The sequence below is a fragment of the Leptinotarsa decemlineata genome, unplaced genomic scaffold, assembly GCF_025532065.1.
Source record: "Leptinotarsa decemlineata unplaced genomic scaffold, Ldec_3_MD MMD2_tig00026282_RagTag_RagTag, whole genome shotgun sequence".
Taxonomy (NCBI): Eukaryota; Metazoa; Arthropoda; class Insecta; order Coleoptera; family Chrysomelidae; genus Leptinotarsa; species Leptinotarsa decemlineata.
Genome location: NW_027412668.1, coordinates 4006750 through 4025372, shown reverse-complemented (window position 1 = coordinate 4025372; position 18623 = coordinate 4006750). Strand labels below are relative to the sequence as shown.

Here is an 18623-nt window from a genome sequence, read left to right as displayed (position 1 = left end):
TGCGCGGTGGAAATTTGCAACTTCGCCGAAGGCTACAGATACGTATACGCACATTTCCAGCTTGATTTACCGTCCAAATTACGCTGTGCATCTTATTGTTGGAGGAGAAGTTTCCCTGGCGAGGGTCGGGAGATGGAAAAATTACAGCGGGAGTTGGGAAAGTTGCTGTTTGTGTTATGTCTGTGACGGTGGGGCATGGAGATGGTTTACCGAGAAAATATTTGAAATGGTAGAATCCAGTTATTGCATATGCATAAACGATTCGCAGAAGTTCTCTAAAGAAATTTATATATAGGACTGAGTCTTGAGAAGAGACACAATTCAGCAAAACAGTTGAGATATTGGAAAATACCCAACTTTCAACGTTTATCAGAAAAACAAGCATTCCTCAATGAATGCCAGTTTGGTTTTTATTTATTTATTTATTACACAAATAGGGATACAAACAGAATAAATCCAAAAAAATATCCTTATTTTACATATGAAAGATAGTGAGTAAACAAAATATAAATGCTAAGTACATTACACTATATATCTAGTAATGAATATTAACAAAAAACTAAATAAACAGTATATGTAGAACCGATAACCAATTATAAATAAAAATAGATTTCACATACTTTTTAAATCTAAGGAAAGGTAACCTTAGTTTTTCAATATCATTGCAATGAGTATTGAAAGATCTGACTATTCTGCATAAAGGAGAGTTTTTTCCTGAATTGGTTTTTCTAAATGGGGTTGCAAAGAGATCATGGTTTCGCAAGTCTCTGCAAGGTGTATTCAATGAAATTTTTGTTATCAACGTAGGACAATCGACACGTTTATTGAATAATTTGTACAGCATTAATATATCTGACAATTTTCTTCTACCTGTAAGAGACAACAAAGAATTTCAAAGAATTCGGAACCCATCCTTTACTTCCTCCGCAATGTACAATGATTAGTCGCGATCCTTTGTTTGCAGGCATGTTAGGCGTACACATTCTCGAACCATCAGTCCACCCTTTCGTAACTAAGTCGTTAGTGTCATACCAAGTTTCGTCCAAATAGAAAATTTGCCGTCGTTCTTGTTTATATTTAGTTATTTATTCTAAGTAGGTATTTGTTACGCAATTCCACTATTCTTCTGCTTTCCATAACTGCTTGACGTTTGTTTATTATTAAAAATCTAACTCCTAGTTTCTTTATCCAATTCTGAAGAGTTTCGTCACAGCAGCTCACGTTATGGCCGTGAGTATTCAATTTCTTCCTCATGATTTCATTTTGTAATTATTTGCTTTCTTCCTTGAACTGAAAGTTTCCTTCATTTTTTGTATAAAAGATGTAGAAGTAGAAAACCAAAACGTTTCTCTCCCAACAACTTATCTCTCTCAAAAATATATCTTTTTTTTTCATCAGTTGGGACTTCCATTGTCTAATATATATATAAATTGTCTAATGGAAATCCGAAATTATGAAATACACCACGAAATATTGTCAACCACTTTCAAACAAATATCCTTTTCAATTTCAATGGTAAATATTTTGAACATTTATTGGAATGAACAGGAGTGAGTTTTAAATGAACTTTTTATTGAAATTATGATATTTATCGTTTTGCAAATTCCTAAAACGAATATAAAACTGTTGATTATTCGGGAACTGTTACTTAATCCGATTTTCCAAAATAAAAAATTAAGAGAAAATAGAGAATTGAAATATTTGTCGAACGAAATGTCACAAGACCAAACATTCAGTTGAAAAAAATATTGATGAATGATTCTCACACAAAGTACTGAAAATGATACCTTTTTAAGTAAATTTCATCGGAACTTTATATTTTGTCTCGTTCAAAAGGGAATATCAACGTCCGCACTGTATAACATATGTACATGATAATTACCTTGATAATAAACCATACAACTGGAAAATCTTATAGTTTTGTGATATCCCAACACCTACGAAAAATGGACATGAGAATTTCCAGCTCAATAGATGTACACAGCGCACTCTAGGTGCGAGAAGTACGTACAGAAAATAAAATTACACAACTCGACTCGTACACCAGCGCTGCTTCTAATAAATCCAGCAGATGTCAATAGCGATTAGGGTTTTTGACAGCTCGACATCGACAGTTGTTCGTTTGTAATATCTACCTTATATTGGTAAGATCTTGAAACTCATTTTGGTCAAATAATTTTCGAATTGAATAGTTTCATGCAAAAGAAGATGACAAAATATTCACTTTATACGTCTGCTCTATTCGACCCTGTATTTTATAACACAGTAATCACAAACCACTAAAGTAGTTTGTGACAGTAATGATGAAGATGACGAACAGAGCTTTTATGTCAACATTGTCAAAAAAACGCCCTTTTTCCATGCATGTTAGGCATTATTAGGTTATATAATTATAACCAGAGATTATAACCAACTTTTAGGTTACAAGCCAGAGGGGTAGAATCTGTAGTCTCAATAAAACAACTGTATCCGTTTCAATAGAACCTAGCACAATGGTCGAACGACAACGACAAAGAATTGAACAAGAAATGACCAAAATGATAAACGATTTAGATATGGAATATCTAAGAAAAATGCAAGTAAGTTGCTAATCTAAATTTCCTCATGAAACAACCTCTTCACCAGACTTTTTCAGGCAGACATGCATAGGTGTGCGGCAGCCTGTTGTGATAATAAAGAAGTTTCCTTAGAAAGAGTTCAACGCTGTGTTGAAAACTGTTCCTCAAAAATTAATTGGGCCCAATCCTATGTACAAACGGAGCTCGAAAACCTCCAGAACAAGTTACAAAGATGCGTTATGGACTGCAATGATGATGTGCGAGTGAAAATGGGGCCCAATCCTTCGGAGTCTGAGGTATGGTATAGTGTCAAGTAGAATTTTTCTAGTTGAACCTAAGTTCGTTTTTTGATATAGAAGTATTTTATTATGAGTATTTCACCACCCAATATACAAAACCGAATACATGTTTCATTATAAAATAGCTTGTTCAGGTGTGTTTATTGATTTATTCAGTTATAAATAGATGAATCCCTATACATAAAAACCAAAACGATTATTCTTAAAACACTAATATATTATTCATACAAAAGATCACTTATGAAACGTTTCATCAAAAACAACTACTACTTAGTCAATGTTTTGAATACGCCTGAAGAAGCTAATAGATACTGAAATATGTGTTGAGGCTTTGTAAGTGAACAGTGTGCAAAAAGTGTCACATAAATACTTTACCTATCATGGATTTTAATCAAGTATCGGCCAATTCCATCAAATATTGTATTTTTCAGGTGGATAAATTTACAACACTCTTTGAAACATGTGCCACCAAATGTGTAGATAAGCAGTTAGAATATATGCCATCTCTGCTCAAACGAATGAAAGCTGATTTAGCAAAAGGAGAACACAACACGTAATCGGATACCTGTTATTGTGATTTAGAAAAATCTAATTTTCCATGATAGTTTGTAATTATTTGTTATTACAGTTTTTAGATATTTGACTTTTCGTGCAGAAATACCCAACCTTTTTATCAGCACTGTTCTTTTTCATAAATTATAAACAATTCTGACCAATTCTCCAAAATTGTTCCACATCATCAGTATCACTGTAGAAACCTTCATAACATTTCCCTCAGGCGTCACTCCATCTTTTTTTATCTATATTAATTATGGATAATTCCACATTTTACTTCTCATTCAATTATTTATTTGACTTTCTATTCATGAACATTTAATGTTTCTTGGAATGATAAAGACTATACGAATGCTATTTCTCTTATAGTGCTTCGACTAAGTACAATTCCCATCCTGTCAAATTGAAATTGTAATCTTTTTCTACCTTCAAAGTCAAAATAAAAGCCATTATCTTCAGTAAACAATGAATCTGACTGGCTACTGTTTGTTATGGTCATTATATCTTATTTCTACGTTAACGTGCAAATGAAGGTAAAAACCTAGAATAAATCTTGATTTCAAGTTAGATTTCTAGTCAATTTCTGCATTATGACCAATCCGCTGGCTTATCAAAAAAAAAAGTAAATGCCCTGAAGATGAGCGTCTAAATTGACTGGTTATATGCAGACTTCTCAGAGGCTTTCGATGGGGTGAACCATTCTCCCATCCTTTGCAAACAAGAAACGCTTGAATTTCCAGATTACTTATTATTTTCGTTAAGCAGTTACCTTTTGAGTGTTACTCAGCATGTGAAAATTGAGAATCATAGTTCTAGTGAAATTCAAGTAACTTGAGGCGTCCCGCAGGGATCCCATTTGGACCCACTGTTGTATAATTTATATATATAAATGATCTTGCATCTTATTTTACCTTTAGCCAGTATTTATTGTTTGTGGATGATGTCAAAATACTCATGCAGGTACTGTTTCCACATTGGTGTTATAAACTACAACAAATTAAAAGGGTTACATTTTTAGTGTTAATTTTTGGGAAAGTTTTTAGCTGCCTTTTCCAAACTACAACAAGTTATAATAAATATCACTAGAAGTTTCTTTTGTTCTGAATCATATTGCAAGATTATCATGAGGTTAAAGAATATCTATCACATATTCTAAAATTACCTGAACAAGGAATCAAAGTAAAACAAAAAATAACTATAAACTTCATCATTAGGTAGTTGCAAACAAATACAACATGGCCTTAACAAATTGAACGATCTCAGACCCACCCAACTTCGATTCCCCATAAACCCTATCAACAAAAGTAATAGGCACCTCTCCGATGGTAAAACCGAGCTCTCTGGCTCTGATGATCATTTCCATTTGGAAGACGTAACCCTTCGAAACACAACGCTTGATAAGCTGATCGAGTACGTCCTTTCTGTACAGTCTGAAAGAGCCTGTGAGGTCGGAGGCACCAGGGCGTAGTAACAGTTGCGTTAAGAAATTGGCACCGCGAGAGACTAATTTTCTCTTGAAGTCCCAGCCGTATACTCCTCCTGATCCGACATAGCGAGTGCCGGATACAAGGTCTAAGTTTTCAGATTGTTGTTTTTCGATGAATTGGGAGATGAATTTTGGCTAAAACAAATGATTTTCTATCAATCTTTTGATTAGTAATATTCCTGAACAAAGCTGAAAGAACTTGAGGTAATTAGAGTTTCATGATTGATTGCTAATGAATCAGCATATATTGGAGAGAAATCTATTTCAAACAGCTCCTTTTTTGAAGAAATATATGAATAGTGTTGAAATTGCAATAGACTAATATCAGAGAACATCTTGTACTACAATCTACACCTGTTTAAGTTCTCCATTACAATTTTTCATATTTTTTAGATTGTGAAAAGTGAAAATATATCTATAAAAAATGATTTAGCATAAGCTGACTCAAAAACATAATCAAATGAATAATGAAACTGCAGTACTGTATAACAGCTTGGAGGCGAATATCTATGCATATTTCAAAAAGATAAGATCAACTTACATGATGGCTCAAATCAGAATCCATTATGATAATGAAATTTCCAGTAGCATGCTTCATCCCATGAATATAGGCAGTCCCTAAACCTAGTTTTTTTCTCGGGGTCTCAAAACTATTTTATCTTCCCCGTAAATCTTTTGCAGTTGCTGCGCAGCTTCAAGAGTTCCATCAGGGCTACCATCGTCGATGACTATGACCTCATAATCGTACCCACTGCAAATCAAAATGTTTGAAAGCTTGTCAGGAAGATTACTGAAAATTTACCTTTTGCTCATATATTTCACCAGGAGGTATATCATAATGGGGAGGTTCTCCACCTCATTGTAAGTGGGTAGAAGTATGGAATATTTGTTTTTCGAACTGGTGCTTTGATCTGAGCTGGACATTTCTTCTGATATATTTGGACTGGTGTAATTATCAGTATTCAGAAAATTGAATAGCGAAATAATAATCAACTGCAAAAAGTACTGGGTCATATGAATATTTACAAAAATACTAATGTTACCTTAGGCACATCAGAAAACCAGTCTGCAATGCAAAATTTTCTTATTCTTTTTATCGTACCTGCGCGTAAATCAAATCATTCGTTCATTATCATACTTTCAGATTTATCTTATCAGTTTATTTAATGAAAAAATTATATTTTTCAACTAGCCACCTAGTCAACATTCAAACTTCAGTCAGTAGGTGACATATGACATATGAAGTTCGTCAAAGTCATAGTTTGTTCGTTGTAACTGTAATTCTGTGTACTATATTCCAGTAGAAGCGATTAGTGCATACAAAACACATTTTTTGATCTCATAAATTGGTTGGACAAAAATGCTGAGTAATCTTAAGAACACTTATTCTTGAATTTTCGTTGAAACACATTTTATACCACTATCATACAATTGTGGTCATAACTCTACCACTCACTATTGTGATTCCTGCACCATACGCACATTGAATTTACATCATGAATATTTTCCTGATCACCATTATGTAATATTAATAATGGTTGAGTAACGAACAAAGTAGAAGTTATGTTTAGAAACAATCATATGGATGACTTGGGGTGTGAAAACGCATAAGATAATAATGGTTCTTTTCATTACAAACTACAATAGACATTCTCATCAGAATAAATATGGAGTGACAAAGTTGATAATGCAACTATGCTTGCTCCGGGGAACTGTACCTACTCAACAAAAAGATTCGCAAAATACTCCAACTCCAAAGGAGTTTGCTTTCCACATCGTCCGTTTCACAGTGTTATTTTCAAGACAAAAAGCAAGCCATGGGTTTTGAGTTTTTTTTTTTTGAATGGTGCTGGATACATGAGCATGTTTTATGAAGACTTGGTTTTCCACACAGAACAAGACGTGACCAGAACTCTTTTACCGAATTGGAACCCTTTAATTTGCAGATTACTTCAATTCTACAGTCACCAGGAGTTTATCTGTGCATATAGTCTTCCTAAACAACATGGATAATAATGATGAGTTTATTTAGCTAAAAGTTAATCAGTTTTTCGTAAATCTGGTATCCCTCTCTGAAGAATCGATAATTTCATCCACCGAAGTTCCTGTTACGTTAATCAATTTGTCATTTGCAAATAGTTGTATATTTAATTTTTTACATTTTTGCAAATATCATTTGTGTATAGAATGAATAATAGGGAATAGGGGTCTCAAAAAGACTATATGCGTAGAATTCAAATCCACTTTTCACTTCATCAGTGAATTCCACTGCATTCATTTTTCTAAGAACTCATTTAGAGTTTCGAAAGCTTTTTTCATATCTGAAAATTAATACCAACAATAAAACGATGACTTCCATTCATTAACTAAGCATGTAACGCAATTTCACACTTAAATTGGAGCATTGACGAATACACATTATAGCTATATTTTCCGTATGATTTTGAGCTATTAGTCAATTTAATTCCGCCAGGATTAATATTGTGAGCTCAAGATTCGATGGAGTCGACGAAGGCTGTTTTTGCCTGGTCCTGATTGGCAGAAGTTCTACCGGTAAGAAAGGTATCGAAGTGTTTGGAAAGACGGTAGTCGTGGGTGAAGCAGAACTTCGACGCTCAATTCGTTTAATTTTCAGAAGATGATTTATGAAACGAGGTCTCTGCAGTGATGATTTGGCCCAGTTTCAGAAACTTATAGTGAATCACACCATTGTTTGAAGGTGGTTGACAATGTTTCGTGGTGTATTTCATCAGTTCGGACTTCCATTGCCTAATATATTATAAATGATTTGAAATCCCTGAGAAAAATTAAAAAGATTAACCGAAAATAACAATTTTATTAAACAAAAAACTGAAATTACAAAAAATTAACGTACAAGCAACAACCAAAAAAAATAAAAAATTGAAATAATAATAAAAAACTGAAAATTAAAACTTTCTTATTGATCAGTTGGCTATGCCTGAAGACGGGCAGTAAACAAATCTAAAGAAATTAACTTTAATTGTTCAAGCCCTTCTCGGATATACCTACACAGTAGGTTGAATGGACTGACGCCTATCAGAAAACAACTACTCCCCTGGCTAATACCACGAAGGGCGTTGGATTATATCAAACCAAGTTACGTCACACTGATATATTCACGTCACACTAATATTTAATTAAAACATAACCTGCGGGGATTTTTTGCAAAACTTTCAACCACTTTATCATTAAAATTATTTAAGATTTTATTTATTTTAGCTCTGTGTACACTCATCATGGTCAGACCATTAAGGCAATCTTCTGCCGTGGTGCTTTTTAGCCATGTTTTCAGTCTTCTGCACCGTTTGTGATGGATCAATCTCCACCAGGGTCATCAAATCCTTGCCCTGGATCTTCGAGGCTGAAATCTGCGGAACGAAATTTCGCAAACCAAGGTCAAACAGTGCACTCCTCAACATCATTGCTCATTGCCAAATGCTTGATGGTTAATTTTCCGGGCTGTTTCGGCAGCGCTTAGGTTCAATTTCAATTCTTAGAAAAGTTTGCTGAAATTTCGCTTAACGGCATCATAAAGTAACAAGCTGAAAAGAGGCAAGAAATTAAAATTTGGAAAAGCCAGTTTTTTATTGTATCAAAGTCTGATTCTACAATATACTTGAATTCTTGCCAATTATTTGCCTTATAGAATATTGTTGTGTCGTCTGCAAATTCCAAAATGTTCCCTTTACTTTCTAGAAAAAATAAGTCTTTTATGTACAGATTGAATATGGTAGGTCCAAGAACCGTACCCTGAGGTATCCCAGTATCAATATACTTCTCAATGATAATATTGCATCTTGGTTAAATATATTTTCTCTAAATCCAAACTGATGATCAGATATTGAATTGTATTTTGAGATGTATGATGTCAGTTTTTTTAGTAATATTGTTTCGACAAATCAATGCACAGCTTGTCAAGACACTCGAGAACTCTTTCTCTCTGTTTTCTCCCTTTCTCTCTCACTCTCACCGTTTTATAACGAATGCAGATTTAGTGGGCGCTGCCATAACGTAATTCAGAAAACTCTTCCTACATTTGACAAGCTGTTCTTTGTATTTCCTTTAAAAGAGTTTTTTGACTTTTCTCCTCAATTTGTAACTACCAGCTATTCCTCTTAAAATATTTGTCTCCAATTTGGCGTATTTGGTAATTAAAATCTCATTCGAGGAAACTATTAAAATCGTTCCTAGGCCCTCTCATTCGATCCGAATTCAAACGCATCTGCTACTTGAACCTAATTAACCAGAAATTATACAGTCTCTCGGTAGTCATCTAGAAAGGATACTAAACCGGAGAGTGTCCTCCGATCGCTAATCTTTCCAATCCAGTGACGAAAGGGAATGAGAGAATTGAAATGTTCAGTCTGAAGTGGTGTTTTTTCCTATACGAGTTATTGGGTTACAAAGAGATAGGACATCTTTCTGGTTATTTGCTCACCGCTGTTTAAATCCCACCGCGATTATCTGGTTCGTTTATCTTTTCGGTTTTATCGAACCGCATCTCGACAGTTCTTCAGGTCGGTCGTGCGGTGACCAATGACCAGAAGCAGATGCCCACTGGGCTTTTGAGAGTAATATCGTTAGTTTATAAAAAATTCACGATTGGTCTAAAAAATTGTTTCTCAAAAACAGTTTGAGAACGAAGAAAACACTGAAAAAAAGTCATTTTTTGTGGAGGAAAATCGGTTTTTTATCGACCTTTGGCATCTGTCGAAGACGTTGAAAAATATAAATATTCAACAAAGGGAGAGTTCCGTATAGGCTTAAATTTTGTTCATTTCTGAAGACGGTAATAATAATAAGAATATTATTTTCCAGGGGATATGAAATTCGTCATAAAATTAGTGTCTGAGTGTACTGAGTTGAACCTCAAAGCGATGAGCAGCCACAGTCCATCTTATTTTTTTAACATTAATTTTAATATTAATAAAATGTTGAGTAAATATATAAATGTACTAATATACACAAATGAGCACATACACAAACAATATCTTTGTTAAAGTGTAATCTTGTACATGGGTAAAACTATGATTGAGTAATTTTTGTATAAATGTATAAATAAAAAACACTACAAATAGTATGTACGCATATATACATAAACACATATACAAACATATATACATACATACATACACATGAATATGATTATGTGTCGAATGTGATTTTGCTGATTGATATCCTAGTTCCTTTGATACATCCAAAACATCCGGAGGAAAGTTTCTTGTTTCAAAATTTCTATGCTAGTGGTGAAAATGAATTGTCATGATTACAATGTGTTAAAACAACGATAAAAATAAAATAAATACAACAATAAAAATTAATTGGCGCTCCGGGGCGACTTCATTGATTCCAGTAGCGCATTTGCTTTTTCAGCTGCAGGAAAACCCGGAAAAACCTGCAGCACCACATCATCTGAAGATCTTGATCTAACAATGTCCTCTCTCTCATAAAACAAAATGTAGGGTGTCTCCAGAGGCTCCAATAAATTCAATGCATCGCCAGAACACTTCGTGAAACGACTATCGTCAAACTTAAACCAGTCCGTTCCTTCTTTGACCAAGGCGTAATAATGACCACATTCAACGCCAGAACCACAGTGAACAATGACTGCATGAATATTATAACAGTGGTCTGCTAGGTTGAAATGTTCATGTTTTTCGAACCTTCCAAAGAGTTTCTTGCTTCCGTTAGAGGTTGAGTCTTGTTTGAAAATCATTAGTGTTATTATTAGATTGACTGGTGCCTCAGCTATACTTGTTTCCTTATAACAGTCAGTTAGTTTGGCGCCTGTTTGACAATACAGTCGATCATCACCTGTTAAAAATTCCATTTTCAGATGATTTAACAATAAGCTTTGCACGGACTGGTAATTAGTCGTATTAGGAAAAGCTAGATGAAGTTCCAGAAATTCACATCATAAGTTTTCAGTACTTCTTGAACATTTACCACAAAGTAAACAAGTGAGGATTTTTCCAGCAAAAGATTTACAAACACAAGACGAGATGGGTTGTACGGAATCATTCAGTCCAGAGCGGCTGGGAGTATTGATTTTGCTATTGTTTTGTTCACGAAGAGTATTCAACAAGAACCCCAAGAATTCGGAACAATCATCTTGTTGTCCTAACGAGTATCTAGTGGACTTCAAAGACTCCAGGAAATCGGTTGGAGGGAAAGATGATACCTTCTTACGAAACTGCAGCTGCATGAACAGTTGTTTGAGTTTGATGAATAAGCAGGAAACATTCCCGTTCTCGTTCATCATTAAAACTTCGTTCTTGAAATTCTTCGTCATGAACAACACTTGTAAAATGCTATTCATGTAACAAGTGTTTCCTAAATTATCCAATCCAATTTTCTTCTCTAGATTTTCAGGACAACTCTCTACTGATTCGTAAGGAAGAACACGTTTCACAGAATCTCCATGAGAACCATTTCTCAAGCTGCGATCGATCCTTCCGAGTGAAAAAGGGTTTCGTAGAGGGATCGATTCGGCTCTTGCTTCAAGAAGCTCTTCTACTGAAAGGGAACCAGAACTAAGAGGACTGCAACTCATTTTTTGGGCCAAGAATGACCTGAGTTCACTGACCGCACTGAAAAAGAAGAAGGTGAATCAATCACATGTGAATTAACCTTGATAGGTTTATAATGCCTATATGCTCCTCAAATTTCAGACACTCATCGGTATTAATTCCTAAGAATTTTGTTGAGATCTTATTTTCCACTACTGTACTTTCCATATGAATTTCTGGTAGATTGCACTTTAAAGTGATTATACTGGTTTTTTAGTGTTGAATGACAGCAGATTTGCATCGCATCGCTAAAGTCATTACAGATGCTTTTAAATAAATTCTGTTGATTTATATTCTGCCACATCAGTGTGGTATCATCTGCAAAAATGGTGAAACTACCAGAAATACGTACAGCCAGGTCATTTACATATAGTAAAAAAAAGTATGGGTCCTAAGATCGATCCTTGGGGTACTCCTGCTTTCACGTTCTTTGTACTTGAGCAACTATTGGTTTTAAGAAACAGCAATTCCATAATGATGTAGCTTCAGCAGCAGTATTCTGTGGTTAACACAATCAAATGCTTTTGCCGCAGTCCTCTCGTCATCATTCAAGTTGCTGTATGCTTTATGAAGAAATTTAAATATTGCGTCATTAGTGCTTTTGTTTTCCTGAAACCCAAATTGATAAGGAGTGATTATTTTGTTTATATTTGAATGGGCATTAGTTTAACTAATTTCTCAATACCTTTGCAAGAGTTGGTTGTAAAGATATTGGTTTTAGGTTTGATGGATCATTAGGATCACCCCCCTTAGGCAAAGGTATGACCATTGATGTTTTAAGAAATTGTGGAAAAACTCCAGCCTGAAAGTATCGTTTATGAGTTGAACAAGAACCTGTAGAGCGCAATTTGGTAAGTTTTCAAATATTCTGATAGACAAATTGTCAGTTCCAGATGTTTTTTTTTGTTTTTCAGGTTAATGATGATAATTTTTAGTTCTCTTATATCAGTGTTATAAAAAATGCATGGTTTGTTTATTGGTACTGTAGATGACACAAAATTTTCTATGAATCAAACTGGTTCAAGAATAGTTCAGGATATGAAAATCGTTACGATTTCGAGTACTGATGTTAGGTATATGTGAAATTAATACGGTCAAATTTTGCTCTGTTAATGTGAACATAAACACACGTCTCAAAGATGGAAAATATCTGCAAGCGTCAGAATTTCATGAGAATTGAATAGGGGCCTACACGATGTTCTTTGATCAACACCTGAGATAATTGGCACAAAATACATTTGTGGTTAGTGCAGAGCAACCCCAAAGGCATATGCCATACCTTATTCTAGATTTTATAAATGCCCGATATTATTATATGTAGTTAATTGGTCAATAGTTATTATTAGTCTGAGATTCCGCATTGAATACGAGAAGGATTTTAGTCTGGAGATCAGTATATCACAATGGCTTTTCCAGTTAAAACAATGTTCAAAAGTGAGCCCTAGAAATTTGCATTCCCCTACCTGAAAGACTGTGTTATTATTCACAGATTTCTCTAGGTATACCGCGCTAGTTTTGTGTCCTTGGTGGAATCGTACAGTGGGAATTGCAGCTACATTGAAAAAAGAAAGTTTTCACTACACCAGAAACTGAACTATCAATAAGTCCCAATATCAACCCTTGGGGTACACCAACATGTAAAATGTTTGCATCTGAAATAAATGTTGAGTAAGTTTCATTGGGTATGTGGTTCAAAGAGATAAATTGACGTCTATTTCTAATAAAAGATTCAATCCAATCAATTGCATTACCCTCCATTCCATGTGAATATAATTTGTTTAATAACCCCATGCTGTTATTCTGTCCCTTTTCTGGATGTGTCGCCTAAACTACCATAGCCATTTTCAAAGCTAAAGTATGATTTTGGTTGAGAAAATTCTCAATCAATTTTCATCATATATATCAACTTCTTATCTCTGATATCGAGAATACGAGGTGAGATGATGAATAAAATGGGTTCCACAAATTTGTTTATTAGGAACATGATGAGATGTTTGATTTGCAAATTGTACCAATTACATTTTCAGTACCTAATGGGCAAGAAAAAATAAATAAGTAGTGGTTTATGTGCATAAAAATACGGTATATTTCATAAATAAATAAATATGTTTTGTACAAAGCTATCATTAAACTAAATATATACAAGTGAAATCAGTCGCTTCCAATATTCCATTGGCGAATACAATATTCAATTTTCAAAACAGAAATTTAATTAAGAAATAAGTAATATAATTTGTCAGTTTAATTTAAGTTTTTTTTCACATGTTTCCATTATATTTCTCTAGTACCAGTAGAAAGTTATGAGTGAAGAAACAACGTATTAAAAATCAAAAAGATGAAAAATTGGAGGATTCGTGGAATCCCCGAATACATGGTAGGAGATCATCATATGACAAATAGAACTTCTAACCACTTTGTATTATAAATTATAATAAACTGAAATAATCAACAGTGTATAACCTAGCAAATGCCAGGTAATCTAATTTCCTTTTTAATGCCAAAGATGAAGTGGGCAAGATTAAGAGATTGGAGCCGAGATCTCAGATATGGAGTTCATAACCTCAAGTGTCCGGAGTCTAATAGTGTTTATGTGGGACAATGCGGCCGAAATTTCTCAAAACAGACTAGGTAAATATGAATTGACCAATTCAAACCAATCCTTTAATTGCAACCACAAGTTCCCGAATATAAATGATACGGAAATTTTGCACTATGCAGGCAAGGGTTTAAAACTCAATTATTTGGAATCCTTGCACTGGCGTAGCGAAGGGGGGGTCCTGAGGATCCCCCTCCGAAATTTCAAGATGTATTAAAAAATAAATTAAGCACGGAGCAGGTGAATGAAAGAAAAGTTGTCACTACTCTTGTTTACAAACATTAAATTATCATACCATTGTTGGTTTGTCCTTTTGTTTAAATCATCAAACGATACGTTTGAGCTCGGCAGCTCGGTTAGTGTAAGGCGGTGTTTGTAAAGCTGGCTGAATTTCAACTGAAGTGTCACAGTAAGTCTAGTTCGCACGCCAACCGCTAGTGGAAATAGGAAATTAGTGCTGTAACTTTGAATTTTGTTAAATTCATTTATGTAGATGATGTTAAACGTTATAAATATATTTTAACTACTGCTCTACACTTTTGTTACTCTAGTCTTACTCAGCTACTCATCTATATGTTTATTTTTTGTCCGGGTACCCCCGGACCCCCCTCGTTTTGGACCCACCGAACAAAATTTCTGGCTTCGCTACAGAATCCTTGGAAAGTCATAGACATTAGAATTGCGGATGTAACACATTAAATTACCAAATTGACTTGTCTACTGGCCGGTTTTCAGATTAGCGTACCCACATTGTCACAGGTAAATAAAATTCAGGTAATAAAGTAAATGAAGACCATCTGTTATTATCTAGAGTGGTTGTATACGTATATAAGGGTATACATTGTTAATCATTTCATTGTATTTGCTTGGTAATGTTCTTATAGGACGAAACGTTAGTTACAAATACAAAGTGGTACATAAGAAGTTTCATTTCTCATTTCTACCTTGTACCTTGATTCATCACTTCAAATTTGTCAATAGATTCATGACTTTCTAGGAACTTTGCAAAGCTCTGCCTGCAGAAGCAGAAATCAACAAGCATTTTGTAATTCTCGATCATCGGTGACTGAAATCGAGAATATTAGGTGGGCTAACATAAAGAAACGGCATTGACACTTGAGGTTCGCTTGTAACGAAGCTGGTGATGGTACTTGAAGCCCCATCAGAACCTCTTGTGAGCTCCTTTTGGGCTTGCCTACTTCCGCAAGAACCTTCGACAGGACTTGGGTACTTCCGGCTATCTTTCCGAAGCAGGCCCATTTCTTCCCTCCTCTTCCTCGCCCTTCGGTTCTGGAACCAAATCTTCACTTTGACTTCCGCCAAATGGAGCATCTTCGAGAGGTTTATAGCCTCTTCGCTGCTGAGGTATGGGCTCTCTTGGAATTTTTCCTCCAGAATCGCTATTTGCTGGTTCGTGAAGGGGATTCGTGGATATCGGCCGAGCTGGCGTTTTTGTGGGGTGTCTCTCTTATTTATTCCTGGAAAGAAAATGATGTCATGAAGTTTAATCGGAAGTAAAACCGAGTGTCACTAGTGATGGCTTTGTTTTTGAAATACAGAGTCAGAGTTTCAAAAAAAGTCTGGTTTTCAAATGCCAATTTATCAAAAAACTTACTTTCACATGCGAAAATTATGTTCAAGGTGTCATTCAATTTGAAATGCGAACTGAAAACCTCATGAAACTTTTATTAAAAAAGGGGTTAACAATAATTACGAAAGTTATAAATAGTTTGTTAAAAAATGGTTTGGTTTTTCAATATATCAAATCTAAAAAAAAATCTTAGAAAGGAATAAATTTCATAAAAAATGAAGTAAACTGAAGGTGTTAGAAAAGATTTGTTGGAAAAATTGAAAAAACTAGATTTTCCACTTTTTCATTAACAATCGAAGGTATAATTAAACTGAAAATGTTAATGGAGCGATCCAAAATGTTTTTCAATTACCTACTCCTATTATTTTCCTTTCTTATTGGTGAAAACCATTCAATTACAAACGGTTTTTCTTTGCTGGATAAAAATTTCAGGTTGTTTTTAACTGATTCCACTATTGCTATCTCGCAGCAATTCTTATTGTTGCTGAATATTAAAATCAATTGGATGGTTGTTTCTTATATTGTTTAATAATAAAAAATAGTACAAACTTTCATTTGTTTGTGACTGATTTTTCATTTAATAAACAAATAAAATATAAATAAAGTTACATGGATAAACACTAAAAATTATGGTTTGAAAAAGGTTTCCTTAATATTCATAGCAAGAAAAAATGTTAGTTGATAAAGGCATTTATTTAGTAATATTGAAAAAACACCTTTTTTAAATCGATATTTTTATCAAGAATTGTCCTCCTCAATTTTTTTGATAATCTTTCAACAATTTTTTGAAATAGAGGTGTTGAAAATTAAGAAATATTTATTATGCAGCTTTCGGCAATATGAAAACAAAATAATAGAATATATACATTTTTTTATCGCTCTATTTACATTTTCATCTTAAATGTGGAAAAAATCCAGATTTTTAATAAAAAAAATGGTTTTCGTGTTAACTTGAAATTAGCATGAATTCAATAATTAAAAATAGCATATACAATTCGAGAAATTGCAGTAGAATTTTTTTATCATTCATTCATAATCAATAGAATAGTTTTTTTGATTTAGTGAAACCCAGCTTTATGCCAAACTTTCACCTAAAAATTAAAATTATAAGTAATTTTGAAGGATTTTGCATGTTGTCAAAATGAATATCCCTTTCAATAAAGATATAGTCAATGTTTTTGTTTAAAACTGCCATCTTGTTTATTGCATTAAATTTAAAAAAAGGATGCCAAAAAGTTTCTATGCAAATTGTCAAATATGATATTTTTAACAAAATCTTTAGGAATAATTGATCAATACAATGCTGAAAATTTTAATTTGAGTGACTAATGCAGGAAGTGGTTAAAGTTTAAGTGGTTAAAGAAAATCATACAACGGCGGTACTTTTTGAGGACTGAAAAATATTTTCTAATTCGATATGAATATAATTTGGAAATTATAAACTGCATGATTACTTTCACTCATTTTCTTACTCGATTTGAAACGTCATTTTGAAAATTTAACACAACACAACTCATTTCTTTGAAATCATGGCTTCTACGTCAATTTCATTTTTAATTTGATGAAAAGCTATTTTTTCAAAATTTTTCAGTTTTTATACAGTTAATGTTATTTTTCAGAATACCTCAAATATCGTTAATATTTTTCAGTTTTTCTTCACTAATAACTGTTGATACAAAAAAATTACTTACTTGGCACTCTTGGTGGGCAAAACCTTGTGCAATGCAGCCAAGAAAATGGATTGGAACCCTTTGGATCTTCTGAATTTTCGTCGATTTTCGCTTCTTTTTGAGTCTCGCCTCCAGCTCTGTTCAAAATATGCTCAATACTGAAATCACTGAGACTCCTCGTTGTAGGATCATTCTCGTTCTCCATTCTCAAAATCATCACTTTTCCCAAACTCCAAAAACACTTTTTCGAAACGACCAAATGAATAGTAATGTTTCCGTTTCAAAAAACCCTTAGCCGTATCTGACGAAAACAAGTTCTACCCTTATTTTATACGTAGGTACACCCCACTCCAAACAGTAACATAATCTGCGGCAGATCTTCATCTTTTTGGGCAATTAGGCATAAAATCTGGTAGCCTGTTGTGTTTGCCAATACAAACGCCCTTTGGTGTTTCTTACAAACCAACATGGTAACTACGGCTAATTTACCGATTACTATAGGTTTGCTTTGCGGTTTGAGATGGTATCTCTCGCCTTTTGTGTGCGTTTTTTAATGTTGTGATACTCCAAATCGAAACTGATAGTTATAATTTAATCATTTTATTTTAGATGCGCAGACCACCCTGTTTCCCATGAGGGGTAGATGTAATGTAGAAAAAGTATACGCGTCCAGTGAGGGAGTGCCCCAAAGTTCAGTTTTGGATCTTGATAACTATTAAATTGTTTCAAAAGTTTTGATCGTTTTCGTGGCTCCATATCTCAATAAATATTCAAATCTAATCGTATGTTATGCTGGAAGAATTAAGACGTTAGCCTATACAAGGATACCAAAAACTCGACTTCAAACTCGAAATGAAGACTATGAAACTCAAAATTTCGACTTGAATCTCGCAATTTCAACCTTAAATTCGAAATTTCGACTTTGAACTCTAAATTTTGACCTAAATCTCGTAATTTCGAGTTCAAACACAAAATTTCGACCATAAACTGGAAATTTTGACTTAAATCTCAAAATTTCAAGTTTAAACTCAAAATTTCGGGTTAGATGTCGAAATTTTGACTTTAATCTCGAAATTTCGACTTTAAACTCAAAATTGAGACTTTGAACTCGAAATTTTGACCTGAATCTCGTAATTGTGACTTGAATCTCGAAATTTCGTCTTTAAACTCGACTTTTCGACTTAAATCTCGAAACTTCGACCTTAAACTCGAAATTTTTACTTTTGACTCAAAATTTTGTCCTAAATCTCGTAATTTTGACTTCAATCTCGAATTTCG

General features: G+C 33.9%; 3 protein-coding genes across 3 annotated transcripts; 1 reads left to right on the top strand and 2 right to left on the bottom strand.

The window, feature by feature from the left end:
• Positions 1–2386: 2386 nt before the first annotated feature.
• LOC111506605 (protein FAM136A) lies at positions 2387–3500 on the top strand. The gene is made up of 3 exons (XM_023161730.2): positions 2387–2579; positions 2636–2854; positions 3289–3500. Exons 1-3 carry the CDS (start codon positions 2493–2495, stop codon positions 3412–3414), a joined length of 432 nt encoding a protein of 143 aa, XP_023017498.1. The 5' UTR covers positions 2387–2492; the 3' UTR covers positions 3415–3500.
• Positions 3501–4604: 1104 nt separating this feature from the next.
• On the bottom strand, positions 4605–6139 carry Dpm1 (Dolichyl-phosphate mannosyltransferase subunit 1). The gene is given in 5 exon segments (XM_023161729.2): positions 4605–5033; positions 5440–5534; positions 5537–5649; positions 5701–5891; positions 5942–6139. Coding segments are annotated over 4 exon segments (741 nt in total). The 5' UTR covers positions 5823–5891; positions 5942–6139; the 3' UTR covers positions 4605–4622.
• A 7177-nt stretch (positions 6140–13316) lies between these two features.
• Positions 13317–18297, bottom strand: LOC111506613 (homeobox protein MSX-3). Its single transcript, XM_074179641.1, has 3 exons — positions 17367–18297; positions 15606–15614; positions 13317–15562 (listed from the first exon to the last, which is right to left on the bottom strand). Exons 1-3 carry the CDS (start codon positions 17560–17562, stop codon positions 15141–15143), a joined length of 627 nt encoding a protein of 208 aa, XP_074035742.1. The 5' UTR covers positions 17563–18297; the 3' UTR covers positions 13317–15140.
• Between the last annotated feature and the right edge of the window lie 326 nt (positions 18298–18623).

Bases quoted from the DNA above. Each gene is read 5' to 3' on its own strand.
- LOC111506605 (XM_023161730.2), top strand. From the start codon at position 2,493: ATGGTCGAACGACAACGACAAAGAATTGAACAAGAAATGACCAAAATG. The intron at 2,580-2,635 runs GTAAGTTGCTAA...AGACTTTTTCAG, and splicing joins AATATCTAAGAAAAATGCAA to GCAGACATGCATAGGTGTGC. The intron at 2,855-3,288 runs GTATGGTATAGT...TGTATTTTTCAG, and splicing joins CCAATCCTTCGGAGTCTGAG to GTGGATAAATTTACAACACT.
- LOC111506613 (XM_074179641.1), bottom strand. From the start codon at position 17,562: ATGATTTTGAGAATGGAGAACGAGAATGATCCTACAACGAGGAGTCTC.